At 45.5% G+C, this 26,727-nt stretch overlaps 1 protein-coding gene across 2 annotated transcripts in view; it reads left to right on the top strand.

The window, feature by feature from the left end:
• Positions 1-26,727, top strand: part of MAP3K9 (mitogen-activated protein kinase kinase kinase 9) — an 84,062-nt gene that overhangs the window by 7,305 nt on the left and 50,030 nt on the right. For both annotated transcript variants that reach the window (XM_025392017.1, XM_025392016.1), the window contains exon 2: positions 818-1,231. In XM_025392017.1, the coding sequence (XP_025247802.1) occupies positions 818-1,231 (414 nt within the window). The remainder of the gene's footprint in view (positions 1-817; positions 1,232-26,727) is intronic.

Genomic DNA, 26,727 nt, shown 5'->3' with positions numbered 1-26,727 from the left:
AGCAGACTCCCTGGAGATCCTAATATACCGTATACTTCCTACTCCATGTTCTTGGCTCCTGTCCTTCCCTCTGCCTGATTGTCCTTCCCTACCCTGATTTCCTTCATTGCCTGAGATCTCTCCCACTCAGTCTTTAGGGCCCATTTCAAATGTTGCCTTCCCTGAGAATCCTTTCCCCACTCACCTTAGTGCTGTGTGCTGCTGTGGGAGCTAGTGATTTTCCTAAGCCTCTAATCATACTTCTGCAGGAGCTCTTCTCATTCTATGGTTTGGTTGTTGGGTGTCTGTCTTGGCACTGATTTGGGTGCTTCTCACCACTGAGCACACAGTAAAGCTGAGTAAGTCTCAAAGAAAGGATCTTGGCCAGGTGCAGTGGTTCATGCCTGTAATCCCAGCAATTTGGGAGGCCGAGGCGGGAGGATTGCATTCGAGACCAGCCTGGGCAACATGGCAAAACCCCATCTCTATATTTAAATGTATTTTAAAAGAAGAAAGAACGGAAAAAAGGACCTCCCCCATATTCCCTTTAGTTACAATAGTTGATTTTGGTACAGGATTCTGCATGATTTTCCAGGTGGGAATTTTTTCATGAATATTTATAGAATGCCTACCGTGTGCTGACTGTCACTAAGGAAAATGCAAAGGAAAATAGATTAATTGCAGCTCCTGCCCTTATGGAATTTGCTTTATAATGGGGAGACAGAAAGGCCCAGTAAAGAGACAACTTGCCGTGTTTACCCATCCAGGTAAATGAAAGGTTAAATACGATGTTTTCAAGATGTTTTTGACTTGCTTCTTTTTTTCTTCCCTTTCTCAGTGTTAGAAATTGATTTTGCGGAGCTAACCTTGGAAGAGATTATTGGCATCGGGGGCTTTGGCAAGGTCTATCGTGCTTTCTGGATAGGGGATGAGGTTGCTGTGAAAGCAGCTCGCCATGACCCCGATGAGGACATCAGCCAGACTATAGAGAATGTTCGCCAAGAGGCCAAACTCTTCACCATGCTGAAGCACCCCAACATCATTGCCCTAAGAGGGGTATGTCTGAAGGAGCCCAACCTCTGCTTGGTCATGGAGTTTGCTCGTGGAGGACCTTTGAATAGAGTGTTATCTGGGAAAAGGATTCCCCCAGACATCCTGGTGAACTGGGCTGTGCAGATTGCCAGAGGGATGAACTACTTACATGATGAGGCAATTGTCCCCATCATCCACCGCGACCTTAAGTCCAGCAACAGTGAGTATGAAGAGATGGGGCTGGAGGGGCTCAGAGCAGTTGCAGATGCACTCCATGATGTCAGTAGGAGTGACCTCCTAATGGAACCTTAGAGGACAGTGAAACTCCTTGCTTAAACACATTCTATCCTTGAATGGAGATGTAGGAGGTGAGATGAGTGCCGAGAAAGATTGGTTTAGAAAGAGAGGAAAGAGGCGCCTGAGGAGTTTGGGATAATTTTGAGCTTTTTTTTTTTTTTAGCAGTCAAGAGTGGCCTTGCCTACTATTTTTCCACATATCAGAATGTGTAATTCTGACAATGCTGTGCACAAAACTTGTGGAAAGTGTGAATATTATCACTAAAGGGGTTTTCCTTTTTGTGGAACAAGAGGGAGAGCAAGCCTTTATTATCTGTTTGAATGTTTACCTAAACACCTCAACTTGAAGTACCCATCCCAGAAGGGACTATAAGAAGAGAATCCTATTGTTTAAACTGAGCTGATTCAGGTGGCGATGTCCATCTGGAGAGCATGACTTGCTGGTACTATTACCGACCTCCTGGTAGCCCAAGGGTGGTATTAATTAAATGCCATGATAACCTAGTATTTAATAGCAGGGAACTGAGAAGCAACTGTTTATTAAACATCCAGAATCCATAAACTGGATTTAAAGCAAGTGTTAAATATTAAATGGTGAGTTGGTAGAAGCTCCAGTCCTTCACATTGGCTGACTCAGCAGGGTTAGGAATACACTGCTTTTCTGTGGTAGTTTGTGCTCTCTCTCGACTAAACTGGGTGGTAAAGAGGACACAATTGCATAATGGTATGTACTTAAAATCACTTGGAGCATCCTGTCCCAGAGAGGAGGGCATTTGAGTAGAAGGACTTTGGGGGTAGCATGGGCCCACAGGGACTTCACTCTCTGTATCCTTCAGCTTTGAGCCTAGAAATCCTTCAGACTTTGTTTTGTTCCAGGCTGTTCCAGATGTGGTTTATTTTTCTGTTGATGCTGTTGTGAATCTGTGTACTTTAAAAACTACATTTTAAGGCCGGGCGCGGTGGCTCACGCCTGTAATCCCGGCACTTTGGGAGGCCGAGGCGGGCAGATCACGAGGTCAGGAGATCGAGACCATCCTGGCTAACATGGTGAAACCCCATCTCCACTAAAAATACAAAAAATTAGCCGGGCGTGGTGGCGGGCACCTGTAGTCCCAGCTACTTGGGAGGCTGAGGCAGGAGAATGGCATGAACCCAGGAGGCGGAGCCTGCAGTGAGCCAAGATTGCACCACTGCACTCCAGCCTGGATAACAGAGTGAGACTGTCTCAAAAAAACAAAACAAAACAAAAACAAAAACAAAAAAACACTACATTTTGAAATTATGTAAGTAGTGGCGGGGTGCAGTGGCTCACATCTGTAATCCCAGCACTTTGGGAAGCTGAGGCAAGAGGATTGCTTGAGCCCAGGAATTTGAGACCAGCCTGGGCAACATAGTGAGACCTCAACTCTTAAAAAACAATTATGTAAGTAGTAAGTGTCTGTTGTAGAAAATTAGAAAGTGCAGCTAAAAAGAAGAGGAAGTTAACCTATAATGTTTCCCTTCTGAGAGAAGAACTATTACATTTGGCATATCCTTCCCGACATTTTTAAAGCGTGTCTGGTTTATATGTATGCAAATATACATTTATCTTTTCTACCTGTATTCTTTCCCCCCTTAATAATAGAAAAATTCCTTCTTGTAAGGATATGGAACATTAGATATGTGTTTAGATATGATGCATGTGAAGTATTTAAGTTACATAAAAAATCAGGTTTCTCTTTTTCCCTTTGCCGTTTTCCTGTCTCTTTATCATATGAAGATTTTCATCTCCCCCTGCCCCCTGACTCAAATTCTCTTCTTTAAATAAATTAAAACTTTTGATGACCTCTTTTCAAAGTAATTTCTACCTAGAGATTGCTTTAAGTGATGGGGTAAAAAGCAGATGTATTGCTGGAAAATGTGAAAATGTGATGGAGAAGCTGAATTTTGTTTATTTTACTTTTTCTAATATTTTTATCATGTTGAGAGAACTAGGCAAAGTACTGTAATGTTACATAATTGCGCCCATTTAGAAAGTTGGGCTAGGATAACAAAGTTGTAAAAGTTAATAGTTTACTTGATGAAATTTTGAATTTGAGTGTAATTTTAAGCTCTGCGTACACGTTTTTACCTCTTAAGAGATTTGTATTTAGGAATGGAGGCTCTTATGCAGGAAAAGTTACCCTGTTAAGGTTCTGCTGTTTGTAGGAGAGGGCAAGAGACCTGAGTGTCATTCTGTTATTCAGGAGACAAAACTCTGGTCCTTTCTTTTACCTTACGTGGGTTTTAGGATTGCCACGGGGGAGCCATCAGGATTGCAGGAGTTGTATAATACTTAAACATTCGGCAGTATTTTAAAGGACCTTCTCAATATAGTTGATGCCCAGTAATGTTTCTGGTCCACTGGACTGCATGGTTGGTGCTGATGTTGATGTCAGTTGTAAATCTTACATGTGTGTTGGGGTAGCACTTTGACATTTGTCTGTGGGTGGATGTTTGCCAAGGATTGTGTACATCTAATATGAGCCTTGATGATACCACCGTTCTTATTCCATTGCAATGTGTGCATGACTTGAAAATGATTGTATTTTATTTTTATTTTATTTATTTATTTATTTTAGAGACAGGGTCTCACTCTGTCGCCCAGGCTGGAGTGCAGTGGTGCGATCTCGGCTTTGCTGCAACCTCCGCCTCCTGGGTTCAAGTAATTCCCCTGCCTCAGCCTCCTGAGTAGCTGGGATTACAGGCGCCCACCACCCCAACCAGCTAATTTTTGTATTTTTAGTAGAGACAGGGTTTTGCCATGTTGGTCAGGCTGGTCTGGAACTCCTGACCTCAGGTGATCCGCCTGCCTCAGTCTCCCAAAATTCTGGGATTACAGGCGTGAGCCACTGTGCCCAGCCTTTTTTTTTTTTTTTTTTTTAATTATTATTTTTTAAATAGAGACAGGGGTCTTGCTCTGTGGCCCAGGCTGAAAATTATCTTAGAAGTGCTATGCCACTTCTTTGCCCATTGCCTCCAGCTCGGGAGCCATAACTTCTTTGTATTTCGTAGACTTGGGAACACTGGCTTGTTTTCCTTGCTTTGTTAAGAGTTCTGGAGAATTGGATTTTGGTCATTGTCATGGGAGGGCAAAATACTAGGAATTATATGTGTTAGTTGACTTTGACCATTAGAGAAAAGAGTATGTATACACGGGAGCTGTCTTTGTGGGAAAGAGAAAGCAGTTGATGACAAACGCCTAGCTGTTAGAAAGATTCAGTAAAAAGTGACTTATTAAAATGTTTTATTATCCTGGTCATCTGCTTTAAAAAGTCATTTGCCATTTTTTGGCAGTGAAACACGTATGGCATATAGTATCCTATGTTGATAAAGAATCTGCATTGAGTTTAGATTGACCGTACGTAACCTGAAAAGCCAAACAGAATAACAGTGGCTGAACAAGGTCTACATTTACTTGTCTTTGAAAAGAAGTCTGGAGGATTTTAGGGCAGCTCCGTATTGTCGTCTGGGACCCAGGCTCCTAGTTTTTACTCCCTCATCCCAGTACTTGGCTTCCATCCTCATTGTCACCCTGTAGTCCAGATGGCTGCTGGAGTGCCAGTTATGAGGTCCAGGTCACAGGCCTGAAGGAGGAGAGGAAGCAGAAGTACAGAAAAGGTGCCCCATGTGGCTGAGTTGGCTCCTATTAATTTCCCAGAAGTCCAGCGTGCCGTATGTGCTTGCGTTAATTGGCCTGACTGTGGTCGCCTGGCCATCGCTAACTGCAGAGGAGACCAGGGAGATGGAGGCTTTTATGCTGGGTGTCAGTGAGCCCAGCTGAGAATCAGGGTCCGTTACCAAGGAAGAGCATTGCCACTGAGGAATTGGCAGCTAGCAGTCTTACCATGGAATCTTAATGCAGGACACGTATTGGTATGAACTATTACCTCAGATGGCTAGCATCACACAGCCAAACAAGTTTAGCCAGGCCCTGGGACGTGTGGCTCAGACCCCTGGCTTAACTACTGGTTTGTACTACTTTACCACATTACATCATTAACTTAAGCATCACACCCTAAAACTACTTGTAAAAAGCCTCTGGCTATAAAAATGGATTTATGTGTCTCTGCTCCATCAGACTGGGGAAAAACAGTTATGTAATTGTTAGCAAACACTTGTTGAAAGATGGTCTTAAATGGAAAGGTTGTCCTTTTGGGGGCAGGTAGATGGACTTCAGGATTTTGTATAGTAAATGGCTTGGCATAATGGCATTTGGTGGAAGAGCAGTTTAATAGTGGCCATTAAAAGTTAAAGTGGCCAGGCATGGTGGCTCATGCCTGTAATCCCAGCACTTTGGGAGATTGAGGGAGGAGGATCACCCGAGGTCAGGAGTTCAAGACCAGACTGGCCAACATGTTGAAACCCCGTCTCTATTAAAATACAAAAATTAGCCGGGTGTGGTGGTGGGCACCTGTAATCCCAGCTATTGGGAGACTGAGGCAGAATCACTTGAACCCAGGAGGCGGAGGTTGCAGTGAGCCGAGATTGCACCACTGCACTCCAGTCTGGGTGACAGAGCCAGACTCTGTCTCAAAAAAAAAAAAGAAAAAAGTTAAATAAGTAAAAATATGAATATCCAAGTAATATGAAAAAGCTTTGCAAACTAAAAACGTTGAAGGTAGTCTCATTATTTTTCTATTCATATTAAATAATTTATTTCCTTCTCTTAGAAAATATAGAAAAGGGCTGGGCACAGTGGCTTAAGCCTGTAATCCCAGCACTTTGGGAGGCCCCGGTGGGCGGATCTCTTGAGCCTAGGAGTTTGAGACCAACCTAGGCAACGTAGTGAAATCCCATCTCTGCAAAAAATACAATAAAATCTAGGTGGGTGTGGTGGTGCATGCCTGTGGACCCAACTACTTGGGAGGCTGAGGTGGGAGGATCGCTTAAGCCCGGAAAGTTGAGGCTGCAGTGAGCAGTGATTGTAACATTGCACTCCAACCTGGGCGACAGAGTGAGACTCTGTCTCAAAATAAATAAATACATAAAAGAAAAAGAGAGGCCGGGTGTGGTGGCTCACGCCTGTAATCCCAGCATTTTGGGAGGCTGAGGTGGGTGGATCACGAGGTCAGGAGTTCGAGACCAGCCTGGCCAACATAGTGAAACCCCATCTCTACTAAAAACAAAAAAATTAGCTGAACATGGTGGCATGCGCCTATAGTCCCAGCTACTCGGGAAGCTAGGCAGGAGAATCGCTTGAACCCAGGACGTGGAGGTTGTGGGAGCCAAGATCGAGCCACTGCACTCCAGCCTGGGCAACAGAGCAAGACCCCATTTCAAAAAAAAAAAAAAAAAAAAGAAGAGGCCGGTCACAGTGGCTCACTCTTGTAATCCCAGCACTTTGGGAGGCTGAGACAGGTGGATCATGAGGTCAGGAGATCCTGGCTAACACAGTGAAACCCCATCTCTACTAAAAATATAAAAAATTAGCCAGGCCTGGTGGCACATGCCTGTAGTCCCAGCTACTGGGGAGGCTGAAGCAGGAGAATCGTTTGAGCCCAGGAGGCAGAAGCTGCAGTGAGCCGAGATCACGCCACTGCACTCCAGCCTGGGTGACAGAGTGAGACATCTCAGAAAAAAAGAAAAGAAAAAGAAAACAGAAAAACACAGGTAGAAACACTGTGTGTTTTTCCAGTTTTTTTGTGCATTTTTGTGTGTTTATTTTAACCCCTAGATAATATCCTAACAAAAATATTGCTTGTAGCATGCGTTTCTCTTCCCCCTGTCAGTGTATTGTCAGCCTGTGGCCCTAATCACTACACTATTGCCTGCACACTCCTGTTGGACAGCTGGGGTATTTCATTGTTGTTCTGTGTGGCCTAGTGCTTTAGTTTCATATAATTGAGAATAATGTCATTCTGCTCACAAGGCCACAGCATCCACATTGCATTAATGTTTGATTTATCCCCTGCCTGTACCTTTTTTGGGTTTCAACCAACTCATTCTTAACTTTATAGCTGAAAGAGCAGAGGTGAGTGGTGAACTGTATTTGGGTTGGGACTAGGCACACCTGCCTTCCTCTTTTCAGATGTCAGCTTAAATGCTTATGAGATCTTTGCTGCCTTTTCTTCTTCTAGAGGCACTTTCTTCTTTAGCCAAGCTGGTCTCCCCTTTCGCCCTTGCTGGCAGGGGTGCCCTCGCCTCGTCTCTCTGCCTATCCAACGTCTCTGCAGTTTTCTGTGCTCAGCTCAAACCTGACTGCTTCTGGTAGCCCATCACATATAGTTGCTATAGTCAGTGCTAAGTCATCATTTGATAAATGTGTATTACCTGGTAATTCGTAGAAGAATTCATGACAAAAGACTAGAACCCCTGGTCTAATGGCTGGGAGTTCAACTGCCACCCAGCCAGGGTGAGTCAGTCTAAAGCGCTGGTAGGCATTCACAGGCCATAACAAAAGAAAACACCGTGCTGGCTTGCAGGCCAACCTGCCGAGTTATACAACCTGGCCTCTTTTTGTTGGCTAAGATTTCAGGAGCATCCCTTACATCTCCAAATAGGTTTTGTGTCTTTAGCTCCCATCATAGTTCCAGGTGCATAGTAGGGTCCTCAATAAATGTACAGATAAAAGAAATGAATGAATGAATGAATGAATGAATAAAATATCACATGAACTGGTTTACTCATGGGATCCCAAAGCGTAAACATTCCCTTTCTCTTATCTGTGGATGTCGTTCAGACCTCACTTGTGTGAAATTATTTATTTATTTATTTTATTTTTTATTTAGTAGAGATGGTCTCGCCATGTTGCCCAGCCTGGTCTTGAACTCCTGGGCTCAAGCAATCTACCTGCCGTGGTCTCCCAAAATGTTGGGATTACAGGTGTGAGCCACCAGCCCCGGCCACATGGAATTTGCTTTTCATCCTCATTAGAATCCCCTGGCCCTTGATCCATCCTAATTGTCTGAGCCCAACCACCTGTTTTGGATGCTGGAGTGTGGTGGTGTGACAGTGCATTCGTTATTAATCCCAAATGCCTCTGCCTCCTCCCCTCTTCACACTTTTCCTGATCACCAGCCCCGGCTAACTCACCGGCCCATGTCTCCACTGTAGCCAGTTGCCGGCTGCTAGAAGCTGCTGGAGCAGACCACTGCCCGGTGCTGTCGGGTCCACTCCCAGTCTGCTCTGTCCAGCCTCAGTACTCCCTTTGTTCCCAACTTGGGGACTGCCTGTCATGCTCCTCATAGTGCCTGTTCCAATTTTGTTGAGTTGTTGGATTGACTGCTCCTCTTGTAACTGGAGGTCCATGTAGCATCTCCCCCTCCCAATTCTGTTCACTTGACCTTGTCCTCATCTCCAGCCTTCTCTTGGAGTTCACAAGGTCAGGAAGCTGAAGACATATTTTCACCAGTGTGAGGAAGACAGAGCTTTTGTCTTCCCCTTGGCCTCAGCTCAGCAGGCTCTAACATTCTAAGCCCTGGAGTATACCTGGACCACACACTGGCCAAAGCTCCTGACTGCTTTTCCTGTGTAGGATTTCTCATGGCTGGTGAGTTTGCTGGCTGCCAGATGTGTGGCACCCTGTGACCCGCTGGATCCCAGTCTCTAGTGTCCTTGTCCTGCACGTGTGGTAGAGCCCATTCTGCCTGATGGAGGAAGCAGCTAAGGCTTAGGCACCCTGGCCAGGGATGATGTGGCATTAGACTTGCCTCTAAAAAGGATGAGGAGTGGCCGTAAAAGCAGTTTTTTCCTACAGGAGAATGAAATAGGCAATAAAACATTCCCAGAGTGGACCTGGAAAGCGGTGAAGTATCAGCTGGAAAACCCAAGTCTTGGTCCTTTTTGAGAGGTAGGTAAGTAAATGACTTTTTGTATGCTTCATGGAGGCCTCTCCAAATGAAATACTTCTGGCATTACCTGGCTCAGGTAGTTCTGAATTTCTCTCCCTGTTTTTTCCCTTAGTCAGATCCTTTGGTGGTTTTTGCTACGTGTTTCTTAACAGGGAGTTGGAGGATGATGGATGTGTTTTGAGGATTTTCCCAGGCAAAAGTATACCCAGGCAAAAGTGTACAAGCGCTCAAAGAATTGGATTTATCTTTTGGTTGCAGGAGGCTATGCCAGAGGTTAGCTAGCAGCCACCTGGCATGTCTCAGAGCATCCTGTTCAGTTGATGGGTAGCATTTCCCATGAATACAGAGACATGTTCTGCAAGCCAAAATAAATACGTAAGTGAATAAAGCTGAAATGAAGCAAATAACCAGCCGGGTGAGCAGGACTCAGCAGAAGAAACCAGTGAGGCCAGAGATCTGACTTGCAAGTCTGGTTGCATCTGGGCTTCTTGAATGTGGTTTGGGAACCTTGCCTTTCCCTTTTGTCCTGTGCCTTTGTGGCCATCTCCTGCGCAAAGTTGGTTTTCTTTTATGGGCCAGTCTAAGTGCCTGGTGTTAAGAATTCAGCAGCAAACAAAAACATTCACGGGCCCTCCCCTCCAGGAGCTCACTGTGGAGGTAGGGAGAAGGACCTTGATCAAAATAAAGTTGCACAACATGTAAAGTCAAGACTGTGGTGAGTACCATGAGCATGGCGGATAACGGGACATGCCTCAAGAGGAGTGCTGGAGAATTCTCTGAGGAAGTTTTGTTTTCGATGTGATCTGAGAGAGTGAAGAGTGGAGACAAAGTGGAAAGGGAAGGTGGGGCATGGAGGTTCCAGGCAGGGAGGCCAGCAGGCCCAGTGCCCTGTACAGTGTGGCCTCCTGGGAGGCGAATTGCACGCTTGGATTCTCTTGCCTCCGTCCTTTCCTGTGGTTGGTGGAGAAGGATTCTTAAGGGGAGTGGATCTCTTTGTGGGCCACATGCCTTCATTTCCCAGTGGTTGCTCTAGAGTCCTGCCTGCCTCTTCCTATTTCATCACCATGAAGGTTCTCTGCAGCTTACTCAGTGGGGCAGGAAGTAGCTCAGGACACCGGGCAACTGTTTTGTTTTTTTTGTGTGTGTGTGAGACACAGTCTCACTCTGTTGCCAGGCTGGAGTGCAGTTGCATAATCCTGGCTCACTGCAACCTCCGCCTCCCGGGTTCAAGCAGTTCTCCTGCCTCAGCCTCCTGAGTAGCTGAGATTACAGGCACGTGCCACCACACCCGGCTAATTTCTATATTTTTAGTAGAGATGGGGTTTCACCATGTTGGCCAGAATGGTCTCGATATTTTGACCTTGTGATCCACCCACCTTGGCCTCCCAAGGTGCTGAGATTACAGGTGTGAGCCACCACGCCCGGCAACTTTTAAGCTCTCATAATGCTGTGCTGGATTTGGAGCAGAAGCTTGTGCTGTATGAAGGGTCTTAAGTTGGAGTTTCTGGACTATGAGCTTTTAGTTGCAGAAAACAGCCTTGGTGAGGGGTTGAGTTCAGGGCAAGAAAGACTTCGAAAGGCCTGTGGGTTCTGATTTCCAGATGAATATTTAGTTTCTTCGTCTTTGATCTGTTTCCTCTGATTCAAGCCACTGTTGCCTTGATAGTAAATAATAAATTTTATTGTGTCTTCCCTTCCCCACATCCCTTCCCAAGCAAACCTGGTAAGAGCTAGGTATTGACCACAGTTTGCAGGTGGCCTGTGGCACTGTCATTGCTCAGGTTCAAGATTTGTCCTTCAGGATCTCTAAGGAGATGAGAGAAGAGCCTGCCTATCTCTGCTTTCCTCCGCATCTCTTGGAAAATTTTCCGTTCTTTAACCTGGTTCTTCACCTCATTTTAATGAGGTAGCTCAGGGTCACTGATGGATGGCACACAAAGCAGTGATGTCAGTGGTCTGGTTGAGTCAGGAGAAAAATGAGCTTCCGTCCCATGTCCAGGGAGTCCAGGTCCTTACTGTGGAGTCTCCTTCAAGACCCCTGACAGCCTCCTTTAGAACCGCACTTTGTTCCTCTTATAACGTAAAGATTAACATAGGGCCAGGGAGCCACCTGGAATCTATGCAAAATGTGGATACATTCATTTTGGAGGGAAAAGGTCAGGGCTCTTATTATTGTAAGAGTCAGTGAAGGTATGAATCAGTATCATTACAGAGAACTTAAAGTGGGCATCTGTGTAAGAGGTGTTCTGGTGCAGTGGAAGGAACATGGGCCCCAGGGCTGTCCTTGACACTAACCGGCCGGGTGGCCTTGGGCACATCTGTGATCTCTCTGGACCTCAGATTCTTCATCTGGAAGATGAGAGATTTGGACAAGTGGCCTCTGAGGTCCCGCCCAGGACTTTAAAGCGTGAATGTCTGTGTGTTTGGGAATGTTAGTGACTACAGTTTGTCTGCCTCTGTGTGTCAGGCTACAGTGTGCTCAGGTTCCCCATTTCGGGGCTTGTTCTGGCTGGTGCTGAATCTCCTGAAACGGAATCTTTGCTGAGTGGTTTAGTGGAGAAAACAGTTGACAGGAGCTCACAAGTGCTCCCCTTCCCCCACTGCTGCTCAGGGCATGACAGATGGCCTTGCTGAGAGAAGATGCTCTGGTCACATGAACCATCCTGGGGATTCACAATAATCCAAGGACAGCTTTCCTGCTAGAAGCGGGACACAGTTAGTCGCCCGCTACTCTGTCCTTGGAGCTAAGCAAGGGGCATCCTGCTGTCTCAGAGCTTTGCTGCTGCTTTGATTTATACTTGCTTCTTGCTCACTTTTTTGAAACAACATAGGGCTTTTCCAGGTGGGGCTCAGGGTCACTTAGGCAACTTTAATTGTGCCTCATATATTCCACTCACCAGCATAGTAACAGGAAGACATGTCCCCTGTGTGGTCCACTATACTGTAAAAGCGAGACATATAAATTAGACATATTAAAAGCTGTGGATTGCATGTCCCTTTCCTTCCTAACTTCCCTAAACTTTTTGCTGTCTGTAGGAAACTTGAAGGTTTTGATCTGAGAAGAAAGCATTTTCTCCTTAAGATTGGTTTTGGGAACCACTGTGGTCTAATGGAAGAAACACTGGCTTAGGAGTTAGATAGACTTGGATTTAAGCTACTTCTTGAGCACTTGACATTGGGCACGTGGCTAACCTCTTGGAGTTGCAGGAAGTCTCGTCTGTAAAATATGAACAACACAGAAATGAGCAATACTGTTTTAAGATGATATGAGCTATTATGTGTCAGTATCTCACAGGCACTGGATTCAGTAAATGGCACTGTGCTTTTTTTCCTTTCTAAGGAGTAGGAGAAACTTCTTTCCATTCCTTGTTATTTTAGTTGCACACAGGATATGGCTGAATTTCCCTTTCTAAAGTGCTGCATGAGGATTTTAGGCAGCCCCGAGTAGCCCTCTCCTAAGCCAGCCAGGCATAGTTTCCCACGGAAACAGGCAGATTTAATTCTGCTGAAGCCGCTGAAAGGGACTGAGCCCCACCAGCCCCTTCTAACTGCGCAAAAGCCTCTTGTGGAAACAGCCCATGCGTCTTGCACCCTCTAGACTCAGCGTTAACTCAAAGTGCTCGGTCCTCTGAAAAATGCTGCCTTGTCCTGTCTGTTACAGCCTTTGGCTTGATTGAATGGGACAGCTGGCCAGTTTTATGGCTCTGCTGGACTCTCAGTTGATAATTAAAATGCTTTTGCCCCAGGAGGAAGGCAATATATTTATTTCCCTCCCTTCTCTGCTGCATTAGTCTGCTTTTTTTCACATCCTCTCCTGGCCTCCCTATGTCAACTTAGCTTTCTTTTTACACAGTGTCATTTAAGACTTTGGCGTATTCAGGGTGGATTGAAGAGATTTTGAGTTTTGTGGTCTTGTTTTAGAAGGTAAATGGAGCATGTTTGGCCCTTTTTCTTCTCTGTATAAGAGCTTTGTTTCTACAGCTGCTGTCTAAATCTGGTTGTGTCCAGCACTTAGTAGGTCCTCAAGAAATGTTTATAGTTTTGATAATAACAGATTCCAGCACTGTCTTTCCCATACATACCTCCTTCCCGTGTAGACATTCTCCAAATAACACCATACCTCTTCTCCTTTGGAGCCCTCATTTAGGATGTGAACCCTCTCTTCTTTTGGAGATGAGGCCATGTGAACTGTGGGTGAAACTGGATTTGAGTCCTACCTGGCTCTGTCACTTGCTAGCTAAGGACCTTGAGCAAATGACATACCCTCTGTGGCTTAGCTTTTGCAGATATAAAGCGGGAATAATTATAATACCACCGATCTCATCTTACGGGGTAGAAGTGAGGATTAAATAAGATCATCTAGGTGAAGTTCTTAGGAGTGCCTGGCACATCATAAGCACCCAATATATTGACCATTTTAATTATAATTCCATCTGCTACCCTTATTCCCTTAGTATTTAGATCACAATTGGTGATTATATTTTTGGGTGGTATCTTTTGTCTTGTACTTGCATTTTCATTGTTTGAGTCGTAATCTTTCCAGTTGTACTGTAGAATTTAAAAAATTCAAAATGTAATGGATACACATGGGTAAAAATAGGACAAAACAAAAATACAAAGAAAAGTCTGTCTCCAGAAAAAGAGAGAGAAAAAAGAAAAGTCTGTCTCCTTCCCACCCTAAACCCTAAGTTTACTTCTTAGAGGCAAATGCAATTAAGTGTTTTTTGTCTCTGATAACTTTTTTCTATGAAAACATGGAAATCCCAATAGAATTCTTGACAGCAGAGGTGTTGCTGTTTTTCTTTCCTTCGTCTTGCCTTGCTCCCCCTGTCTCCCTCTCCCCTCGCATCGTGCCTAGTATAGGACGTCGCATGTAGCAGCCCAGGTGTTCGATGGCAGTTCCAATGTGGCCAACCAAAAAAATCTTGTTTTTTTTTTTTTGGTCCCTAGTTCCTTTCTGGATGGACTCAAACCCTTTTACTGAATGAGCTTTGTTTGTTCTCTTCAAGCTTTTGCTTTTATATATCTATTTCATAAACTTTTCAGGGGCTTGGGACCCTAGAGGAAGGTGTTCCTTGGAGTAGTTTGTAAAGTCAGAAGCCCAATGTGTGTCTCTGGAATTGCCCAGCTGTGAAGGTACTGATTGTCCATCATCCCTTGAAGCAGGTTTGGGAGTGGGGCCCATTGCAGCAGGGGGGCATCAGGATGCTGGCAGTGACTAATCTTTTTTTTTTTTTCTTGAGACAGAGTCTTGTACTGTCACCTGAGCTGGTGTGCAATGGTGCCATCTTGACTCGCTGCAACCTCCGCCTCTGAGGTTTTCAAGTGATTCTCCTGCCTCAGTCTCCTGAGTAGCTAGGATTACAGGTGCCCGCCACCATGCCCAGCTAGTTTTTTGTATTTTTAGTACAGACGGGGTTTCACTCTGTTGGCCAGGCTGGTCTCGAACTCCTGACCTTGTGATCCTCCCGTCTTGGCCTCCCAAAGTGCTAGGATTACAGGTGTGAGCCACTGCACCCGGCCAGTGACTGATCTTATAGTTAAGACCTTTCTCTGCAAATGCTTGTGACTGCAGGCTGATGTGTGCTGATGAGGCAATGTAACAGGAAAAAGTATCATTGAAAAGGGAAAAAAAAAAAAGAGTTATGCTAGATTCCAGTGTGCAGATACAACTGTTTTCATCTTTATATTTGGCTTTTCTATATACCTCATTTCCTTCTGCCATTTAAGTCATGGTGTACATGCCATCTGGACACTTAAAAATTTTTTTCTGTGGCCGGGCGCGGTGGCTGAAGCCTGTAATCCCAGCACTTTGGGAGGCCGAGACGGGCGGATCACAAGGTCAGGAGATCAAGACCATCCTGGCTAACACGGTGAAACCCCGTCTCTACTAAAAAAATACAAAAAACTAGCCGGGCGAGGTGGCGGGCGCCTGTAGTCCCAGCTACTCGGGAGGCTGAGGCAGGAGAACGGCGTAAACCCGGGAGGGGGAGCTTGCAGTGAGCTGAGATCCGGCCACTGCACTCCAACCTGGGCGATAGAGCGAGACTCCGTCTCAAAAAAAAAAAAATTTTTTTTTGTTTGTTTCTACATTCTGTTAACCTTCAGGGTCCAAGAGGAAGGAGGATACCTTAATCAGGGAGTACCAAGAAAAACCAAAAAACTAAAATAAAAACAATAAATAAGAGGAAGGAGGAAAGGACTGTGGTTAGGGAAAATAGCGATAGTTTTTGGATTCTGGTCATTCTTGACTTTCTTTTTTGCTTATTGATATGATTAGAGCTTACAGGAACCTTACAGCTGTGACCCAGAGAAGCTGGGGGACTTGCCCAAGGTCATCCTGATACTCATGACAGTGTTCCTTCTTTTAGCCCTACAGTGGGACTCTGTTACTCTGCCAGGCTTTCCAGCTAGGACCAAAGTATTTTGGACAATAGTGGAAAGAGGATCTGCTGTACCCCATTGAAGGAACCAGGGGGACAACTTGCTTATACGGTCCCAAGGTCAAAGTTAGGAGTGAAGTCAGTGTTTTTCCTGGTTACTAACATGAACTCGGTCATTTTCTTTGGTATGTTATGTAGAAGGATAACAGTGTTCAGTATTCTGCTAGGTGGTACAATTTTTAGGAAGAAAAGAATAATCAAAGCATTTTTTATTTCTTAAGCAGTGGACTCCTGGCTCCCTGTGCTTAGAGATAGGAATCCCTGCTTAGAGATAGATGGGAATCCTGGAGTAGATTGTTAATAATCTCCCTGCAGTTGGCACAGTTGTGTGATAGAGTTGTTTTCCTCTCTCCCCTGCCTTAGAAGACCTGCCCGTACTAAGTATTTGGATTAAATTAATAATAAAATAGCTTGCTTTGCCCAAATGCACAGCTGCTAGTGACAAGGAGAGATGCCACATCACATCCCATGGATGGCAATGGAAAATCAACAAAGGACTTAAAATTTTCCCACATAAACTTAAGATGATTTAAGATTATTAGTGTAACCTGACATTATTTGATACTCTCCTTGGCTTATTATTCATGGTGACAGTAATACGTGGCCCTCATGTCCTTCATCCCCCAGATAGTCCTAGAGGTAGGAGAAAGAGTATGGTAGGCTCCTCTTACCTGCCGTTTCACTCGCCCTGTTTTTAGTTACTCGTAGTCAGCTGTGAGCCAGAAATGTTACATGGAACATTCAAGAAATAATGATTCATAAATTTTAAATTGCACACCATTCTGAGTAGCGTGATGACGTCTCATGCCTTCCCACCCCATCCTGCCTGGGATGTGAATCACACCCTGTCCAGCATGTCCACACTGGGCGTACTATGTGCCCATCCACATGGTCTGTCCTGACATCCAACCATTGACATTGTCACAATGCAGTGATCCAGGGTCATCCAAAGCAGACGATCCTCTGACTACACATCAGAAGGTCGGAAGTACCAAACACTGTGTCACTGTGTCACAATGCCTGTATCATCTACCTCACTTCACCTCATCGCATACGCATTTTTTCATCTCATAACCTCACAAGAAGGGCGAATACAGTACAACAAGGAAAGGAAAACAAGTCAGGAAAAACACTGACTTCACCCCAAACTTTGACCTTGAAAGTTTTGACTCTTTGAGAGTTTCAGAGAGAGAGAGAGAAACCACATTAATAAAGCTTTTCTTAATAGTTGTTCTATTTCATTGTTAGTGTTAATCTCTTACTGTGCCTAATTTATAAATTAAACTTTATCATAGATATGAATGTATAGGAAAAAACAGTATATACAGTATATATGTATTCTGTCCATGGATTAGGGCATCCACTGGGGACCCTGGAATGTGTCCCCTGAAGATAAGGAGGAACTACTGTAATCATGCTTTGTATTTGGTCCTTTAGAATTTTATTTGAAATAGTATCTATCTGAGGTGCTCCAGGAAGAGGTGGTAGTATCCCCATTTTATAACAGAGGAAGCTGAGGCTCAGGGAGGTTTAACAATGTCTTGCCCAAGAACACATAGCTAGAGAATGATAGGGCCTGGACTCAAATACCAGGCTCTTGAATGCTTGCATGGTTTTCTTTCTGCTCTGCTCGTTGGGAACAGACTGCAATAGGAGATCCTCCTCTAGCACCTTGTTCTGCAGGACAGACGCTGTGACTCACCAGAGGGTGCAGCAGGGCTAGACCTGGACATTAAACCTGGTCTTGGGGCCTTTGTGGGGTAGATCATCCCCACATTTGGAACTACAGGTAGGGGATCCTTCACCTCTCCAACCCAGGGCCTCTGGCACCTCCAAACCTAGTGGAACTAAAATGCACAAGACCTGAGACCTCATTTCTCTTTTCCCCAGGGCTCCTCCGAAAGCACAATTTGAACCTCAGCCATCCTTCTGTAGCCTCAGCTTTGCTGCTGCTGCTTTTTTTTTTTTTTTTTTTTTTGGAAAAAAAATATCTCACTCTATCACCCAGGCTGGAGTACAGTGGCTTCTACCTCCCGGTTCAAGCAATTCTCCTGCCTCAGCCTCCTGAGTAGCTGGGATTACTGGCGCCTGCCACCTCACCTGGCTATTTTTTGTATTTTCAGTAGAGATGGGGTTTTACCATATTGGCCAGGCTGGTCTTGAACTCCAGACCTCAAGTGATCTGCCCACCTCGGACTCCCAAAGTGCTGAGTTTACAGGCGTGAGCCACTGTGCCTGGCTTCAGCTTTGCTTCTTGTTAATGTTTGTCCTGAACCAAAATTGTGCTTGCATACAGCTCCCCAGAAGTTGGGCCATCACAGAAGCTTCCACGTTATTGGGCTCTTGTTCTTACTTGTGTTTGTGTTGTGGTTTTTTATTTTATTTTATTTTATTTACTTTATTATTTTTTCTTTTGAGACGGAGGTTTGCTCTTGTTTCCCAGGCTGGAGTGCAGTGGCGCGATCTCGGCTCTCTGCAACCTCCACCTCCCGGGTTCAAGTGATTCTCCTGCCTCAGCCTCCCAAGTACCTGGGATTACAGGCATGCACCACCATGCCTGGCTAATTTTGTATTTTTAGTGGAGACGCAATTTCACCATGTTGGTCAGGCTGGTCTTAAACTCCTGACTTCAGGTTATCTGCCTGCCTCAGCCTCCCAAAGTGCTGGGATTACAGGCGTGAGCCACCGTGCCTGGCCGTGGTTTTGTTTTTGTTTAAACAAAAGAAGTATATATAGATTTCAGATACATTCACAGATGATTGTTTATGGAATTTAAAAAATTTTAACTAGAAAAGTAATATAAACATTCAAAAAGGGTTTAGACTAACATCTGTTAATTGCAGAGCCCTGTGTGGTTATTCACATGCCACGTCTTTCAGTTCTGTGTAGTCTGGGAGGTGAATGGGCCCTTCTGGGGAGTTTCTTTGCAGCTGATTTTATGGCCAAATGGACCATGCGTGAGCAAGAGGGCAGCTCTATTCAGGCTTTGTGGTGCCCACTTAACACTTTTAGATGAATATTATGAAAGACAAATGTGACTTCACTGTTCATTCCTTGATGCTCCAATTTGGATTGATTGCTGGTGGAATAACACCTGGACTGTCAATGCGCGACACCTCCTGGCTATATCCTTCTCCCACCTCACAAAGAGAATTTTGACTTAGCTGCTCCTGAACTTTAGAACTTTGTGGTGGGAGGAAGGGGAGGGGAGAAAGAGTAGAATCCTTCAGGCGCTCTTTTGAGAGGAATTTTGAGCAGGAAATGAGGGAGCTTCTTTGTGTAAGGACAGTGGATGGAATTAAAAAGGGGTATTTGAGGAAGCGTTGCTGTGGATCATATACATCCTTTGGATGCTCAAGAAAGATAAGAGTCAGACTAATTTGAGTTTACTTTAGGATGCTGTCTTCCTTCCCACCTTACCCTTATTTGGGCACAGTACTGTCCTGGGATTCTAACATGTGAGTCTGTGGCTTTATATGCTTGACTCTAGTTGCATGGACCATGAATCTGGCAAATTTTAGGTTTCTTACAAGCATTTTGGTGCTTGATTTGATGTGTAGTATATTGGTGGAAAGACTGGATAATGACCGTCCAGGAAGAGTAAAAGTGACCCCACTCAGGAAAAAGAAGATATTCTAAGACTTTTCCTCACATGGGCGTTCACTGAAGGCAGGGAATAAGGCATTTGAGCATTTTCCCAGCAGTTTCTGTGTGTGCCTGTTATGCCCACCTTCCAGGTAACAGGGAAGGAAGGAAAGGACCAGCTTTCACCTGGAAACTGAGGTATAACATCTTGAGAATTTGTATGGTTTTGAATTTTCCCTACCATGGTGAGATCCTCAACTCTGTCTCATGGGGAACGGGATTGTAGAGTAATTTTCGGAGATAGACTAGGAAGATGCTAGGAAGTCTCATCTTCCCCATCCAATGGACATGGAGGTGGGAGGAAGGAATTACAAAAGCATCCATATCATAGACTGCAAGACAGTGAGTCAGAGCAAAGCTAGTCTTGGCCTGAGGAGGTACTTGAGGTTGGTTCCTCCCTGCTCTTACATGGAGAGGTTAAAAAGTGATTCATCGGACACTTTAATTGGTGTTTCATAGCTTTCCAGGGCTATTAAGGACTTGTGGTTCAAAATGGCAACTCCCAGTGTTTTGAGCCTTTGTGGTTGGGACTTCCTTGCCTGCAGGGTGATGGGATGAAGGTGGTATCTGTGGTGGGTTGTACCACTTCCTCCTCTGCCCTCAAATCCTTTCTCCTCTGTGATGCCTGGGGTGAAGTCCAGGTCTCAGAGCCTGGAATGTTTTCTTTGTGTGTAGATTATGATTCTCAACCAATTTGGGTAGTTTTATTACCCAAAATGTCCTCATAAGAAAATGACGTGCCTGCTATTGTATACATGCTGTAGGAAATATGAACAATTTAGTATATGCATAACATAGAGGTCACTTCCACTGCATTCTTTCCATCCTTAAGAGTCATACTATGTAAAGACATCCCAAACAACCAGAACAGTGTGATGCAGTAGGGGACTGCGTGTCAAGATACATCAGATGGAGTCTGGAGAAGGGAGAATTCCCTGGGAGGCCTCGCTGGAACAATTAGGCTTTAAAGAATGGGTAGGATTTGAGAGTTGGTAATAGGGCAGGTAGGCCGTAGCTATGACCTCCCAGGGAAGGCAGCCTGCCCCAGCTCAGACAGAACCAAGTGTTCATTGATGCTGCATCCCATCACCTGGGTTCTTTAGGCAATTCCCAGACCTGGAATGTTGACTAGGAAAGCCATGCTCCCAAGAAGTTGAGTCTTCCATGTAGAAACAGCTCCTCTTTCTAAGTGGCCAGAGAGCCTAGGGTGGTACAGTTGTGGGCTCTGAATTAGGCAGACCTGGCTTTGGGCAAAGTCCTCGACCCTGAACCATTTTCCTCCTCTGTAAAATGGAGATAATTCTAGTATTTCCTCATGGTATTGTAATGAGGATTAAATGAAGTTATGTGTGTAAGCCCTTAGCATAATGCCTGGCACGAAGTAAATGCTCAGTAAAAGATAGTTTTTCCTTTTTAAAAAATTCAAGAGCAGCAGCAGATATGAGACTAGACTCACAGTGTGTCACCTCCTGTTTCCATTACTATTTCTTCAGAGCAAACCACCCCAAATAAGAACCTTTTTATTAAGCTCATGGAGACTTGGGTCGGGAATTTGGAAAGAGCTCATTAGGGATGGCTTATCAATGTCTGGGTCCTCACCTGGGAAGACTCGAAGGCTGGGGGAAGCTGCAGATGGAGCAGGAACCATCTGAAGGTTGTTCACCCCCATGCTCGGTGCCTGAGCTGGGAGGAGCTGGAGGCCAGGACTGCTGATGGGGGTGCCCATGTGCAGTCCATCCATGAGCATGACTCTCTTAGGGCTCTTGGCCTTACGTAGTGGCTCAAAGCTACAGGCCCAAGTGTTCCAGTGAACATGGGGAAACTGTAGCATCTTTTCTGATCTAGCTTGGAAGTCAGGCATTGTCATTTCTTCTGCATTCTGTTTGTTAAAGTGAGTCTCAAGACCACCCAGCTTCAAGTAGAGAGGACATAGACCCACTTCTCAATGGGAAAAGTGTCAAGATCACACTGGGGAAAAGCACAAAGGATGGGAGATGATGGACCACTTTGAAAATGCAACCTTCCATGCCTGCCAAGGGAACTCTGCTAGCAGAGCTTGGGGATACAAGGCCCTGGAGGGCCTGTGCGGCAGCTGCATCCCATGGCCACATGCCAAGAAAGAACTGCTTTCTGTTGACAAAACCGTCAAGCATCTGATAGGCTTCCTCTTTTTTGGTTATTTTTATCTGGTACGTAGCTGGGTTCTTCAGAGGCTTGACGGAGATCTGGCAGCTCTTCTCAGTCAGTTTGAGCTGGTAAGATGGGAAAATTCAGGGCAGGCAGGTGTTTAAGGAGATGTTCTTTAGTAAGGAAAGTGGCTGCACAAAAGCCTCTGGCTTTCTGTTTCCTGCTGGTGATCTCTGTCTGGATGAGGTGAGGAACGGAGTCCCAGCTGTGTTTTCCGGGCTTAATTTGCACAAGATGGCAAGGGCTGTAGGTGTCCAAGTTGACGCCTTTTGAAGCAGTTATATTTTAGGATGTTAGAGAGAGCTAGGTGTCCTGCAGACGCATGTGGGAGGTTTGGTCAGGGAGACAGTGCTTATTCTTCTGTTTTAATCATGAGAATCTTTCACTCAGCAGCATGGGAGATGTGGGAAGTGGGTACGGCCTCCAAGAAAGAGATGAAAATGAAGTTCCCATAGAAAATTGGAGCTGGCTAAAGGAGTCATTTTTCAAGGCTGATGAATTGTGCTGTGCCTACAGGAGGCCTATAAATATATTAGTTCCCTATCATGTCTCCTTCTATCCTCCAGCCCAACAAGGCAGCAGAAATCCACACCTCATGTTGTTAAGTCATGTGGCAGGCACGGATGTGGGCACATTACGGGGAAGGTTGGTGCTTTGGGTTGTTTCTCAAGTGCTGGTCCACAGGAATACATCTGATTTTTTCCCTTGTTCCCCAGGAAACATATTCACGTTATGGCCAGCCAGAGCTGTTTGGGAGTGGCTTGGAACCCTGGACACCCTCCAGGTTCAGACTATCACCCTAGTATCCCAATCCTGTTAACTAACCAGCCTGTCTGAAAACTTTGCATAAGGCCCGGGTGCCTGTCTGAAGGATCAAGACATTAGCCAGCCCCAGAAAGCTCATCTATCCATTCTGTCTTCTCTGACGTCATTCCTAGCTTGTGCCATTCCCTGAGTTCCTCGCTGCAGGTCCTTGACTGACATTGTAAAGTGTATTGCACTGAAATCCGGGGGCTTGCCAGAGATGTCCCAGATGAATGCAGGACTGAGCCACATTGGCAAAGAGTGGCTGTTCTCAGCATGCCAGAACTATGGAACTGCATCTATCTGGTCTAGTCAGTAGCAGTCAATAATATATGAGTTGGTGGCTATAACTGAAAATGAAGGAACCCTGTTTCTAAGTGCTTGGGGCTGCAGAAGAGTGGGAAACTTCAGTTCCTGTTGGAAGGGAAGAGTGGGTGGGTGAATGTTAGCCTAGAGGTAGGAGGAGTGGGACCGCTAAACCCCCCTGAACTCACTAAATGCTAGTGTATTCCTGTAAGATTGGTGACATACAGGGACTTAGCTAGATCAAATAAGTGATGTGACGCCAGAGAGATTTCTTAGGACTCATGGACCACTCTTTCTCCATGTATGTGAAATTAATTTCTCTGACTGTCCCATCCTTCCCACCCCCAGTACTTGAGTTTGTCGTTCACCATTGTCCCCTGGACAATTGTAATAGGTTATTTACTGTGCCTCACTGCCAGTCTGTTGCTTTTTCAGTTGAATTTGTCTCACTGCAACCGTAGTTGTTTTGCTGAAATTCAAACCTTGTCACAACACTTTTCTGCTTAAAAACTACTTGTGACTCCAGGGTCATTTCCAAGCTCCTTGGCAGGGTCTGCAGTCTTCCAGTCCTGCCCAAGCCCTTCACTGCAGTTCCTTCTTCTCCCTTTCCTCCTCATGAAAGTTCTGCTCCAGCTACAAGGGACTATTTCTTAGATATGTCAAGGCCCCTCAGCCCTCTTGGACCTGGACTCATGTTATTCCCTCTGCTGGGAGTGGCTTTCTCCTGATTCTCCCCCTGGACCAAACCCTCTCCTCTCGTTACAGCACAGAGAGCAGCTGTTTATTCTGTGAGCCCCTTCTAAGGAACCCCTTCCTCTGTACATGCTTGTTTCAGGCATCCTCCGTGTAGGTGTTCAAACAAGATGGGTGGACGGGGTAGCGTAAGGCATCATCAAGAGCATGAGAGCAGCCAGTGGTCCCCACTTTACCACTTGCTGGCTGGGTAGCTCAGGGGAATATCCTGACTTCTCAGCCACAGCTTCTTCATCTGTAAATAGAGATTAAAACAGTACGTATCTGTAAATAGAGATTGAAACAGTACATGTGTTTTCATATAAGATACTGCATGTAAAATGCTTAGCACGGTGCCTGCCATGTGGTAAGTGCTCAGTAAATGCTAGCAGTGATGATGACAATGTTATAGGTGTAGACTTACAGCCAGTATGAGATGTGAGAATGAGAGAAGTGCAGTGGCTCATGCCTGTAATCCCTGCACTTTGGGAGGCCAAGGACAGTGGATCACCTGAGGTCAGGGGTTCGAGACCAGCCTGGCCAACGTGGCGAAACCCCGTCTCTGCTAAAAACACAAAAATTAGCCGGGTGTGGTGGCGCATGCCTGTAATCCCAGCTACTCAGGAGGCTGAAGCATGAGAATTGCTTGAACCCAGGAGGCAGAGTTACAGTGGGCAGAGATCGTGCCGTCGCACTCCAACCTGGGTGACAAAGGGGGACTCCATCTCAAAAAAAAAAAAAAGATAGCTGGGCGTGGTGGGTGTGTGCCTGTGGTTTAGGCTACTTGGGAGGCTGAGGTGGGAGGATTGCTTGAGCCCAAAGTAGCAGGGGCCAGAGGTTGCAGTGAGCTGAGATTACACCACTGCACTCCAGCCTGGGTGACAGAGTGATACCTTTTTTTTTTTTTTTTTTTTTTGAGACGGAGTCTCACTGTGCCTCCCAGGCTGGAGTGCAGTGGCGCGAGCTCGGCTCACTGCAAGCTCCGCCCCCCGGGTTCACGCCATTCTCCCGCCTCAGCCTCCCGAGTAGCTGGGACTACAGGCGCCCGCTACCGCGCCCGGCTAGGTTTTTGTATTTTTAGTAGAGACGGGGTTTCACCATGTTAGCCAGGATAGTCTCGATCTCCTGACCTTGTGATCCACCCGCCTCGGCCTCCCAAAGTGCTGGGATTACAGGCTTGAGCCACCACGCCCGGCCCAGAGTGATACCTTGTCTCAAAACAACAGCAGCAACAAACAACAACAGCAACAAACAACAAAAAATAAAAGGGAGAGAGAGAAGTTCCATCCTAGTTTCCTTTATAGGATCATCTATTCATCCCTCTCTTTTCCTCTCCTTTTTTCTGTGTAGGTAACTGCTGACCTTTTCTAATAACCACAACGGTTGGTATCTTTTACCAGTTTCTGCCAAAGTAGGTAGATTGTCAGGCATGCATGTTGACTGGGAGGAATCTTGATTTTTTTGGAGCAAAATCTTGGATTCTTTCCTGGTTATAATTCTGGTCTTGGATGTTGGTTATGTCTTAGAGGCTTTAGCCCTTTCCACCCATGGTGCTGGTGTCTCTTCCCAGAGAACTGGGTGGACACTGCATTAGTCAGGGTGGGGCCTCATGGTCCTGATATATCTCTTCATAGCCAAGGGTCTAGTGTCTCAAGAGTTGACTTGCCAGGGTGTGTAACCCTCTGGTGACCAGTGGTCCTTATGCTTTAGGACTCCATCCAGTCAGTATCCCCTGACTACTCTTAATAGCATCAGACTGGTCTGATGGGGAAGACTTTCTGAACCCTGGGCTGTGATGGAGCAAGAAGACCCTCCTTCTGTAAAATAAACATTCCCTCTGCTTTCGAATATGTCAGGAGGGTGCTTCCTGGGATGAATGAGCAGTGAGTAATGCTTCTCCCTTGGCTGGCTGGTTGCTGGTGAACAGTGGAGCTGGGTTCCAGAGTTTTTGAAGTAGACACTTATTTTTTGCCTTTCTGATATATGAGTCTCAGCCTTTCTTACCACTGTCTAAGAGTGCTTTCTGCTGCTCTGGGGATGGGTCATTGGATAGGGCACACAGTTTAGAAAGGAAAAAAGATAAGTAGATGGTGATTTGATATGGATGGGGACAGGGACTGGAGATTCCCCTGAGAAATGGCTACGCCTTTGAGGTGGGCATTGGTCGAAGCAACAGGGCCCTAGAGATGGGTAGAAAGTGAAAGATCTTTGGCCGGGCATGGTGGCTCACACCTGTAATCCCAGCACTTTGGGAGGCCGAGGCAGGTGGATCACCCGAGGTTAGGAGTTCGAGACCAGCCTGGCCAACAAGGTGAAACCCTGTCTCTACTAAAAGCAGAAAAAGTAGCAGGCGCCTGAATCCCAGCTACTTGGGAGGCAGAGGCAGGAGAATTGTTTGAACCCAGGAGGCAGAGGTTGCAGTGAGCCGAGATCAAGCCATTTTACTCAAACCTGGGGGACAACGAGAGCGAGACTTGTCTCAAAAAAAAAAAAAAAAAAAAAAAAGCGAGAGATCTTTTAGTTCAGGGTGTTTCATAGTTTTTATAGCCTAGTGTATTAAGGGCTGATGGGAGAGGATTTTATATATATATATATATATATATATATATATGGATTCTCGCTGTTTCGCCCAGGCTGGAGTTCAGTGGCATGGTCTCGGCTCACTGCAAGCTCCACATCTCGGATTCACGTCATTCTCCTGCCTCAGCCTCCTGAGTAGCTGGGACTATAGGCGCCCACCGCCACACCCGGCTAATTTTTTGTATTTTTAGTAGAGACGAGGTTTCACCGTGTTAGCCAGGATGGTCTTGATCTTCTGACCTTGTGGTCCACCCACCTCGGCCTCCCAAAGCGCTGGGATTACAGGCGTGAGCCACTGCGCCTGGCCAAGGAGAGGATTTTGAAAAAATCAAAGTGGAGGTTCTAGCTTGAGAATGCTTTATTTGGGGCCCTAGTGAACAGCTATATGGGACCTACCTGCTACTGCTAGCACCAAATATAAATCTATTTTGAGGGTGAATCTCTAACAGAGAGAGCAGAGCTTTAAGAGCGTAAGGATTCCTCAGCTTACAAGGGATGTAAAGGACCTCTTCAAGGAGAACTACAAACCACTGCTCAGTGAAATAAAAGAGGACACAAACAAATGGAAGAACATACCATGCTCATGGATAGGAAGAATCAATATCGTGAAAATGGCCATACTGCCCAAGGTAATTTATAGAATCAATGCCATCCCCATCAAGCTACTAATGAGTTTCTTCACAGAATTGGAAAAAAACTGCTTTAAAGTTCATATGGAACGAAAAAAGAGCCCGCATTGCCAAGACAATCCTAAGTCAAAAGAATAAAGCTGGAGGCATCACACTACCTGACTTCAAACTATACTACAAGGCTACAGTAACCAAAACAGCATGATACTGGTACCAAAACAGAGATATAGACCAATGGAACAGAACAGAGTCCTCAGAAATAATACCACACATCTACAGCCA

This window comes from Theropithecus gelada, chromosome 7b, assembly GCF_003255815.1.
Source record: "Theropithecus gelada isolate Dixy chromosome 7b, Tgel_1.0, whole genome shotgun sequence".
In the NCBI taxonomy this organism is placed as follows: Eukaryota; Metazoa; Chordata; class Mammalia; order Primates; family Cercopithecidae; genus Theropithecus; species Theropithecus gelada.
Note: the sequence above shows the minus strand (reverse complement) of the source record. Positions and strands in the feature narration are given on the sequence as shown.